At 40.2% G+C, this 20199-nt stretch overlaps 2 protein-coding genes across 3 annotated transcripts in view; one reads left to right on the top strand and one right to left on the bottom strand.

Annotated features, from left to right (window-relative positions):
- LOC129694818 (LHFPL tetraspan subfamily member 2 protein-like) overlaps positions 1–5692 on the top strand; it is a 210913-nt gene extending 205221 nt beyond the window's left edge. For both annotated transcript variants that reach the window (XM_055631588.1, XM_055631580.1), the window contains one exon: positions 2205–5692. In XM_055631588.1, coding sequence (XP_055487563.1) covers positions 2205–2461 — 257 coding nt within the window. In that variant the 3' untranslated portion in view covers positions 2462–5692. The remainder of the gene's footprint in view (positions 1–2204) is intronic.
- Positions 5693–8380: 2688 nt separating this feature from the next.
- scamp1 (secretory carrier membrane protein 1) overlaps positions 8381–20199 on the bottom strand; it is a 52446-nt gene continuing 40627 nt past the window's right edge. The window contains exons 8-9 of the mRNA XM_055631568.1: positions 18187–18304; positions 8381–15738 (exon numbers count right to left, since the gene is read on the bottom strand). Of these exons, the coding sequence (XP_055487543.1) occupies positions 15586–15738; positions 18187–18304 (271 nt within the window). The 3' untranslated portion in view covers positions 8381–15585. The remainder of the gene's footprint in view (positions 15739–18186; positions 18305–20199) is intronic.

Below are 20199 nucleotides of genomic sequence, written 5' to 3'. Positions count from 1 at the left end.
GATTGATTGGCAGAGTAGACTTGATGGGCCCGAATGGCCTCATTCTGCTCCTATCACCTGTAATAAAATGCTGATGGATTTTTTAAATCATCATGATTTCTGTCTATCACCAGCACGATCAATTTCATTTGGAGCAGAATTTAAGAGGGTTTGCTAGGGCAGCAACTATATTAACTGAGACTGGATTTATATGTGGGTGGAGTGTGTCAGAATAACTATCCTTCCCAAAGAACACGACTGCTCCAGCATGGTTTTACAGATGGTTTTGTGTGCACTTTAATTATGCCAGTGTATAATTCCAGATTTTTGATTTTTAAAATGAAATTCAAATTCTCTTCCTTGGTGAAACTTCTCTAGTTTATTAGTCCAAGTCCCTGGTTACTAAACTGCTAACATAACCACTAGCACGCACTCATAGGTTTCAGGGCCGGCTCAGACTGCACTGTTATGCGGTCTCAAGATTAATCTCCACGTTAATTTCTGCTAATTACATACTTTTGATCTTCAATGCCAAATATTTCTAATGCGCCTGGTGTTCTCTATTAGTTGATAAAATGCAAATTCCCGGAAGTAAATTGCTTCAAGCACAGCTTGCTGTTGGGAATAGAGAGAGGTTCCAGATTTCTTGATTCAACTGATGATGTCATAGCCATAGAGTGATACGGTGTGGAAACAGGCCCTTCGGCCCAACTTGCCCACACCGGCCAACATGTCCCATCCGCACGTCTTCCACCCACCTGCATTTGGCCCATATCCATTCTTTTAGGAAGGGGATGGGGAGAAATGTCTTTAGACAGACTGTGGTGAACCTGTGGAATTCTTTGCCACAGAAGGCTGTGGAGGCCAAGTCAGTGGATATCTTTGAGGCAGCGATTGATAGATTCTTGACTTGTACGGGTGTCAGAGGTGATGGGGCGAAGGCAGAAGAATGGGGTTAGGTCGGAGAGATAGATCAGCCATGAATGAATGGCAGGGTAGACGAGTAGTATTGATGGGCCGAATGGCCTAATTCTATTCCTTATGACCTTATCCCTCTAAACCCATTCTATCCATGTACCTGTCTAAATGGTTCTTAAATGTCGCAATATTACCTGCCTCAACTACCTCCTCCCGCAGCTCGTTCCATACACCCAGCGCCCTTTGTGCAAAAAAAGTTACATCTAGGGTTACTATTAAAGCTTCCCTCCCCCTCCCTCCCTCCTCAGCTTAAATCTATATCTTCTGGTTATTGATTCCCCCTCCCCCCCCCGGGCAAGAGACTCTGTAATTTACCCAATATATTCCTCTCATGATTTTGTACACCTCCATAAGATCACCCTTTATCCTCCTGCGCTCCAAGGAATATAATCCTAGCCTGCTCAACCTCTCCCTTTTGCTCAGGCCCTCACGTGATGGCAACATCCTTGTAAATCTTTGCATCCTTTCGAGCTGGTATGGTAGCAAATGTGTTTGAGTTGTTTGTATGGGCACGGAGGGATGACATTGTGCGCATGATTCCCTATAGACATTCCTGATTCTTTAAAATGTGTCACATTATGTAGAGAGACCCATTATGAAGTAGGTGCGGCACGGTGGCGCAGCGGTAGAGTTGCAGCCTTACAGCACTGGGGACCAGGGTTCGATGCTGAGTACAGGTGCTGTCTGTTCAGAGTTTGTACGGTCTGGTCTCCCTGTTAGTTTTCTTCGGGTGCTCCGCTTTCCTCCCTCACTCCAAACACTTACAAGGTTTGTAGATTAATTGGCTTCGGAAAATTTCTCAATTGTCCCTAGTGTGTAGGATAGTACTAGTGCACGGGTGTGATCGCTGGTCCACGCGGTGGGTGGGCCGAAGGGTCTGTTTCCGCGCTATATCGCTAAACTAAACTGGTCCAGGGCGATTTTATCCGACAGTAGATTTTTGTCATATGACCAATTACAACAGAATCTTGCATTACATATTTTAAACAAGAATTTCAGTTATGATTACTTAAATTACAATAGTAGCACAATAATTTTAATGCACGTCTGGAAAGTTATTGTAGATGGAATTTCATACACGAGTGCAAATTCCATATCGGCAGCCACCAGAGGTCAGGATCAAACCTGGGTCTCTAACGCTTCAATAGTTATGAGTTTTTCCCATTAAAAACTATCCACAATGCTTGATCAGCCATACCGTGCGAATCTGGTGTGTGCTTATGCATTTCATTTTTTGTTTCTTTCAGGCCTCTTCCTAATTCTTGGCCTCATCCTGCATCCTGCCGGATGGGGTTCTCAGAAGGTGGTGGACTACTGTGGACCAGACGTTTCACCTTACCAGTTAGGTGCCTGTTCTCTGGGCTGGGCCTTTTACACAGCAGTTGGTGGAACAGTCCTCACATTCCTTTGTGCGGTGCTATCAGCCCAAGCAGAAATCGCAACATCGAGTGATAAAGTACAGGAAGAAATTGAAGAAGGGAAGAATCTCATCTGCTTGTTGTGAGAAAACCTTACACCTCAGCGATTCTCTATTTGTTTTTGAAATGGGGCACCGGAAATTATGGCCACTTGCTATCTTCCTATTGAATTTAAAATTCATGCGTTTGGCAGTGATTTGGACCTGACTTCCATCCAAATGTCTCACAAAAACCCAGAGCTGTCATGGAGAAACTTTTGAACTTGCTTTTTCATTCCTGACTCTGGGATTTCCTTTTAGAAACTATCTGCAACAACGCCACACAGTCTTGGACATATAAAGAGTTAATACGTTAAAGCCACTTAACATGACAGAGGTGATTGAAGCTCTTCTGTATGCATTCAAAACGCTGATGGATCATTCCGAAAAATGTTCGAAATTGTCAAAGGAAAACAAGTTCCAGTCTAAACTTTAATTTGCAGTGGAATGCAGACTGCATCTTCCAACATTACAACCAAGAACCTTTATAACATTTGTGCAGCATCTTATTTCCAATTTCACCAGCATGTTTATGAATCAACTTCCAAGACAAAAAAAAAGTGTGGTTCATTCCTTAAACGAATGGTCTCGCACTTTAGTAAGAAAATCACCCAAACTATTAAGATAAAAGTGCATGAAATTGTTGCACATTAACCCCCTTGAAGAGTACAGCAGTTGCTTCAAGTTATTTTCTATGGCATTTAGACTTCGAGCATGCATAAGATATTTGGTTGAAAGTAATGGGGAGATCAAAGTATGACCTTGTTATAGATCTCTTTAAGTTGAAAGGATGTTTTTGCAAACTTTTTTTTATGAGGTCAACTGAAATAAAATGGCATGAGTAATATCTTTCAGATAAAGCCGGTTTTAATGCACAGTAATACTTGCCGAGATGGTCACGACCAAGGTCAGCATGAAGCGAACATTTGAAGAATGTTAATAAACAACTTGTAATACAGTAGTTGGTCCCAGCAATATTAAACTTATTAATTGCTGATGCTATTTCTGATCCAGGCATTCATGGCATTTGCCAAAGAAAATGCTTAAAACCACTGTGACTTGAGAACCATCACACCTTAATATTAGTGAGTTTTGGCCGTCCTTGGCTATTCCGAGAAACATTAACCATTATGTGAGCAATTTTCAATGCAAATTATCACTGGGTGCTTTCCATTTGCTGTCAAATCTATCCTTCCGGCATGACTGAGTCATGATCCACCACTGCTAGTTAGATATGATACTGTGAGTGTAAGAATTTCAGGAGTTGAATTTGATTTAAAAAAATTCTACCTTATATCATTTCAAGTAAGGAAAATTACAGGCATTTGTGAATTCAAATTTAAGATTGCCAAAATAATTGATTTATGTGGAAGGGCAAGAATGGGGAGAATTGAGTTTGGGAAGGGAAAGCAGAAGTGGTGCATTCTTTGAAACAGACCAGGTTTGTTAATTGCGTTCGTTTGTTGCACTGATGGCAAAGATGCGTCCGAAACGTGGTGATGCAACGTCAGGACTGAACTGTTGCAAAAGTAAATAGGAGGGAAGGCTTTCCGAAGACTCGCAGGCTGTTTTTGTGAATAGGAAAAGTGAATGGGCTGCAGAAATTGGCTTGCCAAATATTATCTGAGCTGATAAACCCGTGGTTTAAGCTCTGCGATTGTATTTTGACCACCTTTAAATAAAAAAAAGTCCTGGCCGATGTTCATTGTCAATATGTTTAATGTTAGGTGCCATAGTATTTTAAGATTTTAGCCATTATTTAAAATTTCCACCATGTGTGAAATATGTGCAATAATTAATAAAGAAATTGAAATTGCTTATGGGAACATTCGTACATGGTAAAAGGGAAGTGTATTTTGATTTGGAGCTGCAGGGAACATTTTAGTTCCTGGAGCCACTTTGTAAAAAAAAAAATCCCTTGATCCAGTAATATTTTAAGATTCCTTAACAGTATTAACGGTGTCAGGGCTTATGGGGACAAGGCAGGAGAATGGGGTTAAGAGGGAACGATAAATCAGCCATGATTGAATGGCGGAGCAGACTTAATGGGCTGGATGGTCTAATTCTGCTCCTATAACTTATGAGCGTTATTAAAGTTGTGATCTCAGGCGTTCACTCCAGCCAAATCCTCAGCCTCATGCTTTGTTTTTATCTAAGGCTATTGCTGGATTGGACAAGAGCTGCCAAAGGAACCACTAGTTGGTGAGTAAAGGGAGGCAGATGTGACTCTTACCCGAGTTCCCCTTGCCAACTCAAGTGCAGACCCAGGACCTTTCTTCAGAGAGAGCAAAGATGCAAGTGCAGTTGGGGAGCATCCATGATGGTGTGGTGCAGGATTTGTAGGGACCAATTTAGTAATACACTAGGAACAATTCAGATGCTGGTGACTCTTTTCTTTTACTGCCAATGTGCCCTTTGACAAATGTATGTGGTTTTCATCATTACCTACGTCGTTTTATTATAGCAAATTTAATATGTACATGAAGAATGATTGATAAAGGATGCAACATTCAACCACTAATCATGGACAATCAATATTGTTTTTAAATGACATTTCTGCTATATTAACCTCCACTATTCAGGCTCTGCTTTGTTGGACAATGAGGTACGAATTGTGGGGGGAAATCGGTATGATAAAATTTTCAGAAAAACTGTGTTGTTCAGCCCTCTTTCAAAGTTACTTTGCACGCTATTTTACACTGTGTGATGATTGTGTTCGGCCATCATGATGGAATACTGTGATAGTTGATTGTTAAATGGTCAGCTGGATATCATGCTTTTTCGTTTAGGCTCAGTTACCACCGTTACTTTTCTATAGTTCAACTGAGTTTTCTACCTGTTGATGGAGATTTACTAAACACAAATTCCAAAGCAAAATATAACCACGGCTCTCCATTAATAGCGACAATAAAATTGATTGCGACACCAGTAACCACTATTACTATACCGCTACGGTGTTTGTAGCTACAAAACCAAGCTGACATTTCTGCTACAAAAGACAAAAAGTGCTGGAGCAACTCAGCTGGTCAGACAGCATCTCTGGAGAACATGGACGGGTGATGTTTCAGTCGGGACTCTGTGTCTCACTGTTGTTTCTGCCAACCTAGTTTAATGATTCCGCTGAGCATTCCAGGAACTGTCCAAGCTGGCCATTTACCCTATTGCTTTCGTAACAAGAAAATTCAGCTGTGCTGTTTGTATTTCTTTTGTGTTTCCAAAAATGCTGAAATTTGTGGGCAAATTTGGAGTATTAAAGCTGTGTGCATTTCATAACTACAACATGGCTCTGTGTGTTGTGCGACTGTTTTCTTCACAACAGAATTTTCAAACTACCAAATTGACAATCGCGAAAAGAAATAACATAAGACACAATGTGGTGAAAAAACTCAGCAGGTCAGGCGGCATCTCCTGAAGACGTGGAAAGGTGACGTTTCAGACTTCACCTTGTAGTAGTGGGGAGAAAGCTAGATGAGAGGTGGTGATGGGATAAAGGCTGGCAAGTGATAAATGAGTGGGGTTTGATCTGCAGATGGGTGGATGAGGGCCAGACATGGGAAGTAGATAACAGGTTGTGAGATAAGAGGATAAGAAGTGCAAATTGTTTAGCCAATGATTGTTGGGGTTGGATACCCAACATTGGAGAATTCCATTGAGTTTGAAGCTACCCAAGCAGGATATGAGGTGCTCCAGTTAACATGGCCTCACTCTGACAATGGAGGTGGCTCAGGGCACAAAGGTTAGTATGTGAATGGGATGCATAGTTGAAATGGTTAGCTATGAGGAATTAGAAACTAGGAAAATAAAATATTAGGCCAGTTAACATTGTAAGAGACAGATGAAAACATTTTTTTTCAGGCACCCATCCTTCATCAGATACTATTTATATACTCACACAAGAATTTGCCATGATGGGCAATGCAATACACTAGATTTGAACAAGTACAAGCAAAATGTTGCTTCACCTGGAAGAATAGGGTCCATGGATGGTGGGAGTGGAGGAGGTAAAGGGAGCGGCAGAGCTGCCATGTAGTACGGAATTCCCATATTTTGTACGGAAATGCGATAACAATACGGATGTACACCACTTCAGCTTTAAACAGCGCTGTCAGTTTAGTGCGTGGTAATTTAAACAAAGCTCTATGGGGGGGGGGGGGGGGGGGGGGGAGAGAGAGAGAGACAGAGACAGAGACAGAGACAGAGACAGAGACAGAGACAGAGAGAGACAGAGAGAGAGAGAGAGAGAGAGAGAGAGAGAGAGAGACAGAGACAGAGAGAGAGAGAGACAGAGAGAGAGAGAGAGAGAGAGAGAGAGAGAGAGAGAGAGAGAGAGAGAGAGAGAGACACAGAGAGAGACACAGAGAGAGAGACACAGAGAGAGAGAGAGAGAGAGAGAGAGAGAGAGAGAGAGAGAGAGAGACAGAGAGAGAGACAGAGAGAGAGAGAGAGAGAGAGAGAGAGAGAGAGAGAGAGAGAGACAGAGAGAGAGACAGAGAGAGAGAGAGAGAGAGAGAGAGACACAGAGAGAGACACAGAGAGAGACACAGAGAGACAGAGAGAGACAGAGAGAGACACAGAGAGAGACACAGAGAGAGACACAGAGAGAGACAGAGAGAGACAGAGAGAGAGACACAGAGAGACACAGAGAGAGACACAGAGAGAGACACAGAGAGAGACACAGAGAGAGACACAGAGAGAGACACAGAGAGAGACACAGAGAGAGACAGAGAGAGACACAGAGAGAGACACAGAGAGAGACACAGAGAGAGACACAGAGAGAGACAGAGACAGAGAGAGAGAATAATCTTTTTTTTTTTAAATCAGCAAAATGGCAACGGGTAAAAATACTGATCTCCTCAGCAAAATATTGACTTTCTGGTACTAGAATACTGAAATGCTCTGACAAAACTTGGCAGCTCTGGAGAGGCGTAACATGGAACTGGGAAGGAGAATTGTTGAAGACTAAAGGACAGACAATAGAACCCAACCTAGGATTTTGTTCCACTGTCATTGACAGGGGTTTTAACAGTGGCTGCCCCATTCACTGCTCTTTTGGTCTCAGCCTATTCCTTCCTCTTTTTGCCTTTCAATTCACTAGCCTCCACGGTTATAGTTCATCCTCCATTAATTCTCAATGTGATGTCACCAACAAACATCATCTTCTTCCCTTTGGATGCTTTGATATGATTGTACCCTCCACACTAATGGTTTGTTCATCAGTCTCAACCCACACCCAGGATAACTTCCAAAAACCAGCTATTTTACCTGCTCTCTACTATCCAGGTACCTAATTTTGGCAGCACAGTGGCACAGTTGCTGCCTCACAGCACCAGGGATCCGGGTTTGATCCTGGCCTCGGGTGCAGACTGCGGAGTTTGCACGTTCTCCCTGTGATGGTGTGGACTCGGTGGGCTGTTTCCATGTTGTATGTCTAAAACTAAAACTACATGGCTGCGGCCTCCTGCACTGATATACCAACGCCCAACACCAGCTCGAGAAACACCATTCAGTGTCTGATTCAGCAACATCCAGCTTTTCCAACTCTGACATTAGATTTAAAAACTTCAGGGAACTCGCTTCTTCTGTTAGTATCACAATTGGTCATTTCTCCTGTACCTCACCCATATGTAATGCGGACAAATTGTTCCCTCTGCACTAGCAAAGCTGGACCTGCCAAGCATTTCCAACAGCCCTACATTTTGTCTTTTTTTTTAAATAAACATTCCTTCATGATCTCCTTCTGCTAAATAGAAAGAGGGGATTTCATAAATACAACCCTTCAAATTAGATACTGCAATTTAGAAATATCTCTACCCTAAATCATGAACCCCTGAATTTGTAATGATTATACAAAAGTGCACCAAAATGAAGCATTTTTGTCAAATGTTCTGTTGCAACATTTTGTAGAATTAGGTGCCATATCCTTCAAAACAGCAAGACCAAAGTGAACACAAACAACAACCGTCGAACTGCTCTTCAGTTGTTAGTATATTTATTTTTCGGGTGGAAAGCGCATTTGTACATTAGAATGCAACTCCAAACAATGGCAGAATGCAATTTACAAAATATACAAATTAATAGGGTGAAGTTAATAATTCCAGATCTTTTAATGCAAGATGAACTTAAAATACTCACGCTAGCATTTCAAGTCCACAAATTAAAACTATGCTGTAACAGACTATTGTACAAGGGTGAACAACATGTTACTTTTTTTTTTGGAAGGTTTTGCAGAACCTTACAAATCATAATGCTATGATCGGTTGATTGAAATGAGATAAAACACTGCATTTTGAAAAGTTAGACTGTGCAAAATTTATACATTCTGCCAAATTAGATTATAAATACATCACACAGCAAAATTCGTTGGTCAAATATTGCCTTAATTCATTGCACTTAAGTTTACTGTTTCTAAAACCGATGTTACCCGTGCTGTGGTAACATCAATTTGGAAAGTAGACAAAAATGCTGGGGAAACTCAGCGGGTGAGGCAGCATCTATGGAGCGAAGGAAATAGCCAACGTTTCGGATCGAAACCCTTCTTCAGACTGATCCAGTCTGAAGAAGGGTTTTGACCCGAAATGTTGCCTATTTCCTTCGCTCCATAGATGCTGCCTCACCCGCTGAGTTTCTCCCCGCATTTTTGTCTACCTTCGATTTTTCAGCATCTGCAGTTCCTTCTTAATCAATTTGGAAAGAATTTCACAAGATAAACAACCTTGGTCCATTTGTGTTTACCCCTTTAGAAAACCATACCATCTGGCATCCCATTACATCATCCAGTTTCTTCAAAGAGTCCTACATCCTGGAAAAAAAAACCCTTCTGGGAGGAGAAAAAAAAAAACTTTGCCTGCACATGTACCAGTTTGTAAATTTCCAATCAACCTTTAACTTTGAAATCCCAGCATTGGACTAATCCAGTTTCACATCAGAATCCAAAAATGATCATAGCCCTCACCAAACTGGCTGTTTATATCACTGTCAGAACTTCACAAAACAAAATCAATAATAAAACGGCAACAAGGGATCCAGCCATAAAAGCATCTATCTAATTGAAGGGAGCTAAAAAATTATTTTTTGCAAAAATCTATGTTGCAGTTTCTTCGTACAAGCCAGAGAATGATAGATTTATAGTACTAAGAGATACTATAATCAAAAGAATGAATAAGGCGACACATTTTCACCAAACATGAATGTGGAAAGATTATTAAACTGCTCATTACAAAAGTTAGATTAAAAGAATGGAGGGAGAAATTAAGTGGCTTATTCTTTCAACAAGACGTGGCAAGAAAAACAAACATATAGCAACGAGTTCTGATGAGTTTAGGAATGACAAATAATCCTCCTGATTAAAGCCCATATTATAACATGCTTAATTCTGAAATTCAGCTTCAAGCCAGGGTAAAAAATACTTTTTAGTTTCATGTCTTCCTTTATTTTTCTTGTACAAGTTCTCAGAAGCTCCCATTGCGATTGGGGTAAATCAAAATGTATCTGATTATAAAATGACTATTTAAAAACAAATAGCTCAATGATATTTAATACAATGCAACTGATCTTTAACATTTATATAATTTTCTCAATAACCCAGATATGAGAATTTTAACATCATCAAATAAAAACTGTAAAATAAATGTTGTCAGTGTAACACTTCAATTGGAAGGCTTGTCACCCAGATTCCATTTTTCCTCATTAGTTAATTTTTAAGTCATAGAGTGATACAGTGTGGAAACAGGTCCTTCGGCCCAACTTGCCCACACCAGCCAACAATGTCCCAGCTACACTAGTCCCACCTGCCCGAGTTTGGTCCATATCCCACAAACCTGTCCTATCCATGTACCTGTCTAACTGTTTCTTAAACAATGGGATAGTCCCAGCCTCAACTACCTCCTCTGGCAGCTTGTTCCATACACCCTCCACCCTTGGAGTGAAAAAGTTACCCCTCGGATTCCTATTAAATCTTTTCCCCTTCGCCTTGAACCAGTGTCCTCTGGTCCTCGATTCCCCTACTCTGGGCAAGAGACTCTGTGCATTTACCCGATCTATACCTCTCATGGTTTTATACACCTCTATAAGAACCCCTCCCCCTTCATCCTCCTGTGTTCCATGGAATAGAGACCCAGCCTACTCAACCTCTCGCTATAGCTCACACCGTCTAATCCTGGCAACATCCTCATAAATCTTTTCTGAACCCTTTCAAGCTTGACAATATCTTTCCTATAACATGGTGCCCACAACTGAACACAATATTCTAAAAGTGGTCTCACCAACGTCTTATACAACTGCGAAGATTCCCTTATTTTTTTTTTTTTTTTCCTCTACACCCAGAGAGATTACCGGTAACCAGATATTTGCTGCTCACCTGCCCAAATAATTACTCTTCAAATGATCTTGGACTATATCCAAAGGTAGAGAGCAAAGGTAGATCTCATCAGATCTTTAATAAGTTCCATATAAGTATGCACTTCCATCAAATAATTAAATTGTCAGGTCGACAAAGGGACTCCAATCTGAAACATTAACTCTCTGTCCACGGGTGTCTCCTGAACTGCCGAGTGTCTCCAACATTTTGTGTTTTGGGTTCAGATTCCCAGCATCAGCAGTTTCTTGATTTAAAAAAATACATTTACATGACTTCAGCAACCTTACAGATCAAAGGGTTGACCCTTATTCTTTTGAATGGCCCACCAAATAGTGTGATTTTGATTTTCAGTCAACTCAATTTGTATCCCCTGATAAAGATGTCCCCCATACCCTTTAAACATTTTCAGGAGCTCTGGTTTATTATATTCAGTTCAGAGCCTCTATTTGCTTTTTAGCCTTCTGCTTGGAGCACAAAGCTTCCAACAGATGACTTTCTTAAGCACGCAGGTACAGCAGGCAGTGAAGAAAGCGAATGGCATGTTGGCCTATATAACAAGAGTATAGGAGCAAAGAGGTCCTTCTGCAGTGGTACAGGGCCCTAGTGAGACCACACCTGGAGTATTGTGTGCAGTTTTGGTCCCCTAATTTGAGGAAGAACATTTTTGCTATTGAGGGAGTGCAGCGTAGGTTTACAAGGTTAATTCCCGGGATGGTGGGGACTGTCATATGCTGAGAGAATGGAGCGGCTGGGCTTGTACACTCTGGAGTTTAGAAGGATGAGAGGGTATTTCATTGAAACGTATAAGATTAATAAGGGTTTGGACACGCTAGAGGCAGGAAACATGTTCCCGATGTTGGGGGAGTCCAGAACCAGGAGCCACAGTTTAAGAATAAGGAGTAAGCCATTTAGAACGGAGACGAGGAAACACTTTTTCTCACAGAGAGTTGTAAGTATGTGGAATTCTCTGCCTCAGAAGGTGGTGGAGGCCGGTTCTCTCGATGCTTTCAAGTGAGAGCTAGATAGGGCCCTTAAAAATAGCGGAGTCAGGGGATATGGGGAGAAGGCAGGAACGGGGTACTGATTGGGGATAATCAGCCATGATCACATTAAATGGCGGTGCTGGCTCGAGGGGCCGAATGGCCTACTCCTGCACCTATTGTCTATTGTTCTCCATTCTTTGATGCTTAACAATAAACCACATTACTTTACATTATATACTCTAAATCATTCAGTGGCTTCCACATTTTGAATTTATTTAAGTGTCAGCTCCTTACATATCCCTTGACAAAGTATGGGGAATGCTCCCTGTCAAGTGATTATAAAGCCTGAAGGGGACATATAGCCACTCTTGTGCATATTTCCATGTGCATAGATGTTCTCTTTCTTCCCCATCCACCAAAAGGAAACATATGTCGGATACCTTGATTAATAGTGTTGCTGCAGTTTCTCAATGTTATCAATTGTTTAATCCATGTGCTCCCAGCTATTATTTACTGCATGCTGACATACTGCTCGGACGCATTATAAGGGTTGGGAAATTTAATTAAGCTTCTCTCCTGATTGACTTCAGCCTTTTTTGAAGAAGCAGAATGGAAAAACAGAACTTGTAGGTTTCTCAATTTCGTATTAAGTAAAATTGAATTTATATTTACTCCATAATCAAATCAAATAAATCAACTCAACTTTCAAAACAGAAATTCATCATCATCTGTTACCAATCCCGTTTTTTCATACGATTCAAGTGTTGCACTCATTTTATATAAAAGGCAAGACTACAAATGTCACCAAAATCCCCAACAGTACACAAATCAATGCCACATTTAACACTGAGAATCGATTTTCAGACTTTTCAAATCAATAACAATTCATAAACAAGACTGTCATTTAAGACAGTGACACCCCAGAGGATACATAAACTCAATCTTCACCACCAAGATAACTTCAGAGTCCATATCCACATTTAGCAGAAATTCCCCAATCATCTGCGGCAGTGTGGGATAAAGCTTGCTCCAGTTTACTTCAAAGAAAGAATTTACCATTGAAAATTGAGTCTTGCATACCCAAAAGTTTTGTTTAACAAACATTGCCATTTCTGCACCATTTCACAATTTAATTAAGATTTATCACAGTACTGCACAACAAAAGTTCTTTAAAGTAGAAAATACACCAATATCACTAATTATATAAATTAACAAAGGATGACATTTCCTTCAATGCCTCTTGCAACATTAAAATATTTAGTATAACATTTAACATAAGAAGTACCAATAACAGAACAAATTGTTACCATTGATTCCATTCAAAACAAGGTGTTTGGTTATCATGATAATTCTACTAAAAAGCACTCAATTCACATATCCATAACTAATCTTTCAAATATGTATAAATCAAGATTTCATTCAATTTTATTTTAAAAATATATTTTAATTGCAATTTTGTTTAAAATATGCAAGCGAGGAAATGCTCTTATTACAAGCTAATTTGTTCAAAGCTTGGGGTTTATTAAAGTTTGCATTATTAACTTTGCCTGACATCCTATTTCCAATTAATTAATTAATTAATTAATTAATATATTCTGTCTGTGCCTGCTACTTACAGGTAAATGGGTGGTGCTGTGACCAGAAATATAGAGTTCACCTGGTTGCATCAAATGTCATGCTCCAATTGCAGGATTCAACTAAATTCTCTGCTTTCTCTCGACTGGTTCAAAAGTGTTAATTAATAGTGATGGGTGATGGAACCGCAGTGGTAGGTTTATGATGCTTGTGCATACAAACTCGAGGCATTACAAACTGAAACTGTCTAGTCCAACACTCAGTCATGACATTATAAACAATGTATATTTCAATGCATATTATGCCTTGAATTTCTTTAAAATGTTACAACTGCTTTGAAAATCAAGTGTGTACATTATCCCTCAAAATACAATTTATACAACAATGAACTCAGAAAAGAAAAAAAAATGATGCATAAGTAAAATAAATAAAACAACACTTCAATGATGCTTGATCAGCTTACGAAACCAACAACCGGAACTAAGTCAAGCTAACACATACACACACACACACACACAAAATGAACCTAAACTGCACACTTCAATCGCTTTTCAGTCAAATAAAATGGAAAACAAAGATCCAGCATTGCAAGGAAATTTGTAACAGGTATGCGGACCTGGCAAGAATTGCATTCTGCTGTACTCACCGCAACTGCAAACATTACCAAAGCTGTCATGATCTACATTTGAATACTTGTGTAATTATCGATTGGCTGACTGAATCCAGCTTCTGCTTCTGAAATATCTGCACTCAATGAGTACTTCAGATTAAAACTTAAATCAGTGTTGAAGAATTCTCTATACACAAGGTAACCTATACAGTGCAATTTTCACTATATCCGGCCACATAATACGGTATCCATTTTTCAAAATGGAAAGTCCTTTCTTCTTCAGGCCCATCATGGGAGCAGGATTTTCTTCAGTGGCATCGCTGATTTTAGGAAGGAGCAGCGTGGGTATAAAAATAACCAACAGCAAGAAGAAAAATGTAGATATCACCGCTTCTAGATTAGACCTGCAATAGGGTTAGACAAGCACGTAACCAACAGCCAATCATAAGAACTATCTTCGCGAATGCAAGAGGTGATCTCATTGATCAACAAGATTGAAACACTTAACAGTAGTACAGTCAGTTGCTTTACTTATCGATGTCACATTTTAAAGAGCAAACTGTCAATTTAACCATTTATCAATCTTGTATTCGAACAGCCTTCAGAAATCTAATTAAACCAATATTTTAACTGGAAAGAAAAAGATTATTATTTCCAAAACATGATCCAATAAACTGAAATGCCAGACAAGAGCCCAAAATGCTATTGAACATGTCAATAGTTGATTTAAAAAAAAATCCAAATTAAAACATGCAAGTACAACCCTTTACAAGCAGAATTCGTATTTCTCAAAGACTCTTACGGCAGGAATTTGTTTTGCACTGTCAATTTGTAATAGTTGAAGGCACAACATACTTAATTATTGCAGTTCAATTTCCAAAAGACATTCCAAACAATTCACTCCACTTGTAATTGACAACTTCAAATTATACTGTGCCACACAGCTTACACTCCAATTATTTAGGATTCTTGGTTTGGATCATGTACTCAATTATGCTAGAAATAGTAAATCAACCATGTGATTACACCACTAAAATGTCTAAGTGTGATAGATGACATTTTGAGTTGATAGACAAAAAGTTAAGAGGAAAAACTACAAACAATTGCAAATGATTAAAGGTACTTGAGTATTGACTTGGAAGTGGGGTTTTATCGGGGCAGTTACAGATGATGCATCAGACACACAGGGAAAAAAAAAATCCAATCCAATGTACACTGGTAGCACAAACAATTCTTCAATATCACAAATTTGCGTGCAAATTAGACAGCAATCCAGTGTAGCACAGAAGATGCAAGATTCTCCAGTAATTCAGAAATACAATATTAAAGAGACCGTGAAACATGCTATTTACAGCTTTAACAAAAAAAAAAGAGAAAAAAGGTCAGTATGATTGTTCCAAAATATCTAGGGAAAATAAAAAGCGATTAAAAAAGAATGTTTCAGTCAAGCAAATACCGTTTGTCAAATTTTAGCCCATGTGAAAACCTAATTCAAGGGCTACATAAAGATTTTTTTTTCCCCCTTATAAAGGTTCATGCTGAAGTTATGATGAGACCATGTTCATAGATATCAGTATGCTTGTAATGACTGGAGCAGTACATGGACAGATGAAATCAAGTAGAGAGGTGGTGTGCTTCCCCATCTCCTTTAAATTTGGTTGCCTTTGAAAGCACCACGGGCAGCAGTAGAGGCTGCATTCGCTGCAGCGGTTTGTACAGTTTTGTTCGACATTACTCCCGTCGCAAACTCTTGCTGAGCTTTTTCAAAGCTAGCTCCTGTAGTACGATACATTCCATGCACCTAAGGAGGAAATAGTTCTCAATTAATAATCCAAACGAAAGTACGCTGAACTCCAATGCCAAACAAGCTGGTTTACGTTTATTATTGTCACGTGTACCGAGGTACAGTGATATGATTTGTTTTGCATGCTAATCAATTAGATCAGATAACTTTACATAAATACAATCAAACTTTAGTACAATAGACAGAGAAATGGGGAAGATGCAGAGTGGAGAATATAGTTCTCAGCATTAAAGTACAGCAGTGCTAGACAAAGTCCAGTGTCGGCAATGGAGTGGAGGTGAATCAGACAAGTACCCTCGGTTATGGAAGGACTGTTCAGAAACCTGATAGAAACATAGGAAAATAGGTGCTGGAGTAGGCCATTCGAGCCAGCCACCGCCATTCAATATGATCATGGCTGATCATCTAAAGTCAGTACCCCGTTTCTGCTTTCACCTCATATCCTCTGATTCCTTTGGCCCAAAGAGAAAAATGTAACTCCCTCTCAATAACAGTGGGAAAGAAGCTGTTCCTGAATCTGGGGGTGCACACTGTCAAGGTTCTGTACCTTCTGCTGGACGGGTACAGGGAAAAGAAGAAATGACCGGAGTTGGACTCAGTCTTTCATTATGTTGGCTGCTTGCCCGAGGCAATGTAAAATGCAGATGGAGTCAATGGTGGGAAGACTGGTCTCTGTGACGGACTGGGCTACATCTACTGCAGTAGAAATAAACTTATGGTCAGGAGTTCAAGACAACACTAAACGGAAAATTGACAGGATACAAAATTATTTCAACTTCAAAAATATCATGCAGGATATTTTAGGTAACACAACTTGGGCCACTGTGACTATATTAGTGAGCAGACTGCCATCTAGAGATCTAGTTTGTAGCTGCAAACGTACACTTCCTTACAAATTGTAATTCCGACTGAATCACCCCGTTTGAACACAAGAAAGTGATCATTTTAGCCATGTTAAAAGGCAATTTTTTCCAAAGCAATTTATTGCACATTTCCTGACTTAGGGTAAAAAATATTGCCAAAACAAATGTGCATTTTGTCATTGATCAGAAAATACAGATTTTCAATCACCTATCGAGGGTTTCAGAAATGAATGCCCATTAGAACTTTTGCTGAGAGCTTTCCGCTAGATAGTCACAGATTATTGAATATCGATCCGATAGCCACTATAAGTCTCTCTGGACAGTAAATGGAAGCAACAAAATTGGGCAACTTGTCTCCTCCAGGGAGAATAACTATGAATATGATCCTGGAAAAACCATGTTAAACTTTCCTAAAAGGAAATATGGGACTTGGGGAAGGGAGATTAACTGGGGGGGAGCATCCTTCTAAATTTCAGTCTATACAAGCCCAGTCGTTCATTCTTTCAACATATGACCGTCTCGCCATCCTGGGCATTAACCTCGTGAACCTACGCTGCACTCCCTCAATAGCAAGAATGTCTTTCCTCAAATTTGGAGACCAAAACTGCACACAATACTCCAGGTGTGGTCTCACCAGGGCCCTGCACGACTGCAGAAGGACCTTTTTGCTCCTATACTCAACTCCTCTCGTTATGAAGGCCAACATGCTACCGTAACAAGAGGAGTTGAGTATAAGAGCAAAGAGGTCCTGATGATCTGGCAGCAGAAAGGTGGACACTTGGGAGGCACCGAGAGACACCAGCAGTACAGATTTAGGTTCCACAAGTAACCACTTCAGGCCCCCGTGACTCCCTCAAGTTGCTGTCATGAGCTGAAGTACCAATACTCAGTTCACATAGCTGAGTATTTGACAACATTTTAGCTTTTCTGGAAGAGAGACCAACTTGGCTACTTTCAGAACAAATGATCAACATTGGCACTGGGATATTGTGTGGCCCGTATCAACAAACTATCTAAGGAAGATGCAACCTTGTTTAAGAAGGAGGTCAAACACAATGGCTTGAGTAAGAAAACTGTTCCGTTATCACCCCAAGAATAAAAAAAAACTTTTAAAAGGAAATAAATTGGGACTCAGTGGAATGGTTGACTGAATGATGTGATGTGTTTCCTATCAATTCTTCACATTCTTGGTCATTTTGCAAAATGATCTATTGTTCTTAAATCACATTAGGCTAATTTCATTCACAGAAGAACCATGTAATTTTATGCTAATTATATATCAGTATGTAACAAATTAATTTTCCAAATAGTTAGCAATTAGTAAAAAAAAAAATAATAGGTCGTTTTTCCTGAATCTTGAATATAGAAGTAGGATATTGATAAATATGAGTTTTATAACAATTCATGAAGAACTTTGGAAAACATCCACATTCAAATATTTCATTTTCAAACACGAAGAAATAAGATGGAATAAGAGCGATATTTTCCCTGAAAAAATGCTTTCATTCTTAATTGGTCAAGTGAATGAATACCCAGATAAAGCAAAGTACTACTGTATGATGGATAGGTAACAATTGCTTACCTTTTTAAACATGATTAGTGAGACAACAGACGAGCCAGTAAAAGCTGCTGCAGTAATCATCATCAGAACACCGACTGGAATACTTTTATTAAGAGCTGTTAGTGCGGAAATCCAACCACTGCAACAACATAACGTTAAATGTAATCTTTAAAAATGCAAACTAAGACAAGCAGCAACAGGTATACAAGAGATCTAACTTTCAAATATTTCTTCAAATTAAACCATGAAACATCTTCCCCTCATTTAGATGGACAAGGGCTGATTAAGGATAGCCAGCATGGATCTGTACATGGGAGGTCGTGTCTCACAAATCTGATTTGGAGTTTTTTGAAGAGGTGACCAAAAAGGTGGATGAGGGCAGAGCTGTAGATGTTGTATAAATGGACTGCAGTAAAGTATTCAGCAAGGTTCCTCATGGTAGGCTGCTCTGGAAGGTTAGATTACCTGGGATCCCAGGAGTGATCCTCTTTGGGCGGCACGGTGGCACAGCGGTAGAGTTGCTGCCTACAGCGCTTGCAGTGCTGGAGACCCGGGTTCGATCCCGACTACGTTATCTGTACGGAGTTTGTGTACGATCTACCCGTGACCTGCGTGGATTTTCTCTGAGATCTTCGATTTCCTCCCACACTGCAGAGACGTGCAGGTATGTAGGTTAGTTGGCTAGGTGTGTGTGTAAATTTGACCCTAGTGTGTAGAGGATAGTGTTAATGTGTGGGGATCACTGGTCGGCACGGACTCGGTGGGCCGGAGGTTCTGTTTCCGTGCTGTATCTCTCTAAACTATACTAAAGATAGCTGAATGGTTAGAAAATTGGCTTCATGGAAGGAAGCAGAGGGTGATGGTGGAAGGTTGCTTCTCGGACTGGAGGCCTGTGACTAGTGGTGTGCCTCAGGGTTTGGTGCTGGGCCAGTTACTGTTTGTCATCTATATCAATGATTTGGATGAGAACATACATAAAAAGGCTAGCAAGTTTGCAGATGATACAAAGGAGTGTGATTTTGCAGATAGTTAAGATGGATGTGAAAAATTGCAACAGGATCTTGATCAATTGGCGAAGAGGACTGAGGATGCAGAAAAATGTCAGGTGTTGTATTTTGGGAAATCTAACATGGGCAGGATCTACACAGTGAATGGTACGGCTCTAGATAGTGCTGCAGTGCACAGGGATCTAGGAGTGCTGGTGTCTAGCTCCCTGAAGGTGGAGTCGCAGGTAGATTGGGTGGTCAAGAAGTCTTTTGGCACATTGGCCTTTATCAGTCAGAGTATTGAGTATAGATGTTGGGAGGACATTGGTTCAAGATTCAAGTGAGTTTATTGTCATGTGTCCCTGTTAGGACAATGAAATTCTTGCTTTGCTTCAGCACAACAGAACATAGTAGGCATGACTACAGAACAGATCAGTGTGTCCATATACCATTGTATAAATATATACACACACATGAATAAATAAACAGATAAAGTGCAAATAACAGATAATGGGTTATTAATGTTCAGAGTTTTGTCCAAGCCAAGTTTAATAACCTGATGGCTGTGGGGAAGTAGGTATTCCTGAACCTGGTTGTTGCAGTCTTCAGGCTCCTGTACCTTCTACCTGAAGGTAGCGGGGAGATGAGTGTGAGGCCAGGGTGATGTGGGTCTTTGATGATGCTGCCAGCCTTTTTGAGGCAGCGACTGTGATAGATCCCCTCGATGGAAGATCTTCAGAGATGTGTACGCCCAGGAATTTGAAGCTCTTGACCCCTTCAATCATCGACCCATTGATATAAACGGGACTGTGGATCCCCATCCTACTCCTTCCAAAGTCCACAATCAGTTCCTTGGTTTTGCTGATGTTGAGGACCAGGTTATTGTACTGGCAATATTTAGTTTTGTTTTCATGAGAGGAACAGATAGATAGGTAGATGCACAGGTATGTAGAGAGGTAGATGCACAGAGTCTCTTGCCCAGAGTAGGGGAATCGAGGACCAGAAGATATAGGTTCAAGATCAAGGGGAAATGATTTAATAGGAACCC

Source organism: Leucoraja erinacea, chromosome 3 (genome assembly GCF_028641065.1).
Source record: "Leucoraja erinacea ecotype New England chromosome 3, Leri_hhj_1, whole genome shotgun sequence".
Classification (NCBI taxonomy): Eukaryota; Metazoa; Chordata; class Chondrichthyes; order Rajiformes; family Rajidae; genus Leucoraja; species Leucoraja erinaceus.
The sequence above is the reverse complement of the archived record's forward strand: the minus strand, read 5'-3'. Positions and strand labels throughout refer to the sequence as shown.